This window comes from Sprattus sprattus (assembly GCF_963457725.1).
Source record: "Sprattus sprattus genome assembly, chromosome: 5".
In the NCBI taxonomy this organism is placed as follows: Eukaryota; Metazoa; Chordata; class Actinopteri; order Clupeiformes; family Clupeidae; genus Sprattus; species Sprattus sprattus.
In genome coordinates this window covers 2,523,408-2,528,019 of record NC_137924.1, presented here as the reverse complement: position 1 = coordinate 2,528,019, position 4,612 = coordinate 2,523,408, and the positions used below count along the sequence as shown (strand labels likewise).

At 45.6% G+C, this 4,612-nt stretch overlaps 1 protein-coding gene across 2 annotated transcripts in view; it reads right to left on the bottom strand.

The window, feature by feature from the left end:
• Positions 1-1,471: 1,471 nt before the first annotated feature.
• Positions 1,472-4,612, bottom strand: part of LOC308366299 (uncharacterized protein) — an 11,156-nt gene continuing 8,015 nt past the window's right edge. For both annotated transcript variants that reach the window (XM_080839950.1, XM_080839951.1), the window contains 2 exons: positions 4,603-4,612; positions 1,472-4,241 (listed from right to left, as the gene is read on the bottom strand). The exon at positions 4,603-4,612 is cut by the window's right edge and continues 44 nt beyond it. In XM_080839950.1, the coding sequence (XP_080696076.1) occupies positions 2,950-4,241; positions 4,603-4,612 (1,302 nt within the window). In that variant the 3' untranslated portion in view covers positions 1,472-2,949. The remainder of the gene's footprint in view (positions 4,242-4,602) is intronic.

Below are 4,612 nucleotides of genomic sequence, written 5' to 3'. Positions count from 1 at the left end.
TTACCAGCTGCTGGAGCTCCTGGCTCCCTGTCTGGAGCAACTCCTCCACAGTCCTCTCTCTCAGCCCCTCAGCATGGGTGAAGAGGATCTGTGTGTGTGTCCAACAGCCCTCCCCAAACATATCCTCCATTTTCTCCAGCATCCTCCTCTCCTCTCCTCTCCACTGGAATCACCATTTTATTTTTTAAATATGTGCAGTTCAACATAATGGCAGCAGATGGCAGCATAGCCCTGCAGAGAGTAAACATGCACTAATGAATCATTACACTACGCAACAGGAGTAGAGGAAGAAGAACAATCTGTGATGCACTCATCATAGAACATGGAAACATAGACAACATTGGTCTTTAAAGTCAGGACCCATTCGGTTTGTCACCACCCATGCTGTCTAGTTAAAAGAGAAGTTTGTTTAGTTGTTTGTTTGTTTGTTTACAAAAGTATAAATGAATCGCTCTGAACACAATCATATGTTTACGATTAATGAGGATGTTTATTGATTTATTTGTGTGTATTTAGACCATTATCTTCGTTAAATAATACATTAATCCTCTCTCTGAGATTTGGGGTCAAAGTCTGCTGTCAGGTCTTCCTGTTAAAGGACAGAAGAGACAAAGTTCAATAAGGCAAGGCAATATTGATAACGAGAACATTTCTACAGTATGTACAAATAGTACAATATGTACATTCTATGTGCTGCCTGTGTATAGCAGCAGGCAATATGTCAAACAGAAAGTTTAGTAATCTGTATTATTCATATCCATGGAGAATCAGCATTCAGTTGCTTTTTAAGTCCTCCATAAACATGCTCCTGCTCTCTAATCACATGCTTCTGTTCAGCCCCCTCATAGATGAGTAACTCAATGGCCAGGTCAGCAGCATAGTTTGTCCCAAGTCCCAACCATTCCCAAAGCCTTCACTGTTGAGATGTTTTGGAAGCGGGCTGACTGGAGTTAGTGGTGATGAAGGAAGAAAACACAGAGCAGGAGATGCTGGCTTTTAGATTAAAACGATTATTATTTATTTATTTAACCAGCGGATTCTGTCCAAGGACCACGAACAGGTTCAACAAACAAACAAACATAAATCCGTACTCCATCACTCAAAACAAGTAAAATAGCACTCAGTTCTCAGTTTTGACTTCACCTCACATCAGGTAAGTACTCCTTCTCTTCCACCCCCCTGAAGGAAAGAGGCACCTTTAAATAACACTGCCCATTGGGCTAATCTTGACCAATCAGCCCCAATTGGACCCAATCATTCCAGTGGAGTAACCCTCCCCACATTAGTCTTAATAGATGGGGTAGTGGGATTCATATATACATTAGCCCATCACTAAATTCACCAATGCACCCAAAACATTTACAATATTTACACATCTTACACACACCACACATATTATTAACACACAGTACATACATAACAGACATAAAATCCCCCCCCCCCCACAACACCCCCCTCCTCTGTGGGACGTGGAGAAATACTGATTCTCAGCGGCGCGTGCTTCCCCATCCGAGCAGCAGGACTGGACGGCTGCCCTCAACGGCTGCCCTGCCTACAAAGGACTTTACATTGCGCGCCATGACCGAATTGTGGCGCTGGCCATGAAGAAGCTCCGCGAGAACAGCACCTTCACAACCATGCATACCAACGAGTCTGTTAAATCACACTGGTTCTCCATTTCACATGATCAGCACATCGCAAATACACCGGACCTTGTGTCAATTAATGAAGAAAAGAAAACGATCACAATCATTGAGATTGGCTGCTCTTACGACGCCTACATGGACACCTGCTATGCGTCAAAACTGCTTAAATATCAACCCTTAAGTACTGTTCTAACCAACTATGGCTACACATGTACAATCATTGCCTTGATCTTTGGCAGCTTAGGTCATGTGCATAGAATGTGTGTGCGAGGCCTACAAATCTGTGGTCTCTCAAAAAAAAGGGCCAAACACTTTGCAAAGTACTGCTCAACGTCAGCATTAATAGGTAGCCTCTTTATCTGGAAGCGCAGGTGTCACCTTTACCCGTAATGCACAATATGGACTAGAACTTTGAATGCAATTTAAGACTTCCCTTTAGCCAAATTTGGATTTTGCCTGATATGTACTAATTTATCGAATCCAAATAAAGAAGTAAACTGTGTGTGTGTGTGTGTGTGTGTGTGTGTGTCTTTCACACGTCATGTACATCTTTTCATTTGTAAGGACACAATAGTCCACAGTGCTTGTTAGTCATGACTCACAGCTCTTGTGCAAAAAGGAAACAGAGAGTAAAATGAACATGAACGGTTGGGATCTGAGTGTGTGTGTGTATATATGTGTCTGTGTGTCTGTGTGTCTGTGTGGTTGTGTGTGTATATATGTGTGTGTGTGTGTGTATGTGTCTGTGTGTGGAAACAGAGAGTAAAATGAACATGAACGGTTGGCGGTGGTTGTGATGATGATAAACGGGTAAAAGGTGACGACGGTGTTTTACGTCTTTTTCACTACACTGCGGGGAAATCGTGGTGCAACCATGTAATGGAGTCGGTGCCTGACGCTTGTCGGCGCTTGTGCTCCATTGGGAATGGTGACCAGCGAAATACACGACTAGGCGCATGTGTGTGTGTGTGTGCGTGAATCTGCTGTCTCTCTCTCCCGCTCTTGCAGGGCAATGTGAGTCAAGTTTCTCGCCCGCTCCATTTTACTGCAAATGGTGAGAAGGGGGGAATTCATCATTTCACAAGAACCAACAGTGACTCTGGCCAGGTCAGCAGCATAGTTTGTCCCAAGTCCCAACCATTCCCAAAGCCTTCACTGTTGAGAACCTACAGTGACTCAGTCTCTAAACTCTAACCTCAGGATTGAGTCCAGGCTTGAGATGACATAATTTGTCCCAAGTCCTAAACATTCTATTAGTGTATCAGCAAACTGTTCTGTTTTATTTCTCCCCCTCCTCCATCTCTCAACTCTGAAGTGATCTCTGCTCGTCAGCCTTCTCCACCAAACGACTGAGTTTATGTACAGTCTCCAACAGTCCCTCCATCTCTCTGTTCTTCTCTTCCATCTGTCTGTTGAACTCTCCCTCCATCTCCCTGTTCTTCTCATCTATCTGTCTGTTGAACTCTCCCTCCATCTTCTCCTTGGTGATGCTGATGTTTCTCTGTAGTTCAGGCAGGATGATCTTCATGAGGTTTCTCTCTGCTTCAGCCCTGGTATCTCTCTCATAGCTCTCTCTCATCTCCTCCATCTCCTCTCTGTGTCTCTCCTCCATCTCTCTCCTCTCCCTTTCTCTCTTTTCTCTCACTCTGATCAGCTTTCTCTCCATCTCCTCTCTCTGTGTAATCTCTCTCTTTAACTCTCTCTCCATCTCCCTTTTCTTCTCTTCATCCCTCTCTTCTTTCATATTTCTCTCCAGTTCTGTTGTTCTTTCATTTAATATTTTAATTTCTCCTTCGTGCTGTTGAATCTCTCCCTCCATCATCTTCAGAGACTCCTGAACATTTCTATCAAGTTCCTCTCTTTTCTCTCTCTCCTCCCTCAGTTTCCTCTCCTCCACCTCTCGTTCTTTCTGTATTATTCTCTCTATCTCTCTGACCTGTTTCTCTGCCTCCTGGTAGGTCTCACTGCTGTAGAATCTCTCTCCGTTGTCTGACACCATCTCTTCTATCTTCTCTAGCAGCTGTGTGATCTTAGTGTCGTCAGGCCTGTCCTTAACATTGAGAAGGTGACACCTGTTCCCACATTTCTCTACCAGCTGCTGGAGCTCCTGGCTCCCTGTCTGGAGCAACTCCTCCACACTCCTCTCGCTCAGCCCCTCAGCATGGGTGAAGAGGATCAGTGTGTGTCCCCAACAGCCCCCCCCAAACATATCCTCCATTTTCTCCAGCATCCTCCTCTCCTCTCCTTCAGACGGCTCCTCTGGAATCAGCAGGAGGAAGGCGTGAGGTCCTGGGGCAGACAGACGGACACAAAGCCCCACGTCCTGTCTCAGGTCCTTCTCAGAGAGTCCACTGCAGAACCAGTCTGGAGTTTCCACCACGGTCACCCGTCTCCCAGCCACCTCCCCCTGTCTGCTGTCACTGTGCTGGGTCTCTGTGGATGTGTGTGTGCTGGCCTGCCTTCCAAACACCTCTGTGCCCAGGATGGTGTTTCCTGCTGCCCTCTTCCCAGCTGTGCTCCCCCCCAGCAGCACCAGCCTCAGCTCAGACACAGCAGGAGACACTGGGGGCGCTGGACCAGGACTCTCTCCTCCCACTGCAACACACACAATCACAGTAAACCATCACACACAGCTCAGTTATTACATAATCACTCATTTGGTAGTGAGCAAAATATTGACTCTTTCAGTCTTTGCAGCCAGGTGTCTGGTTGCCATGGCTACTAAAAACGAATAACTAAGAAGCTTCCCGATCTAGTGCTAGCTATAGCTAGATAGGCCGACTGCAATGCTTCATTAAATATGAATTCTTAGTAGACATCTATCCAGCATCCATAAAGTACACCTGTCCAAATGTCCAGGGTGGTAGGATCACATTGCTTGAATGCTACACATGAGTTCTCCAACAGCTGTGAGAATATTACACCCATGACCTGAGCAGAGACACTGATGACTTACTCAATGGAGG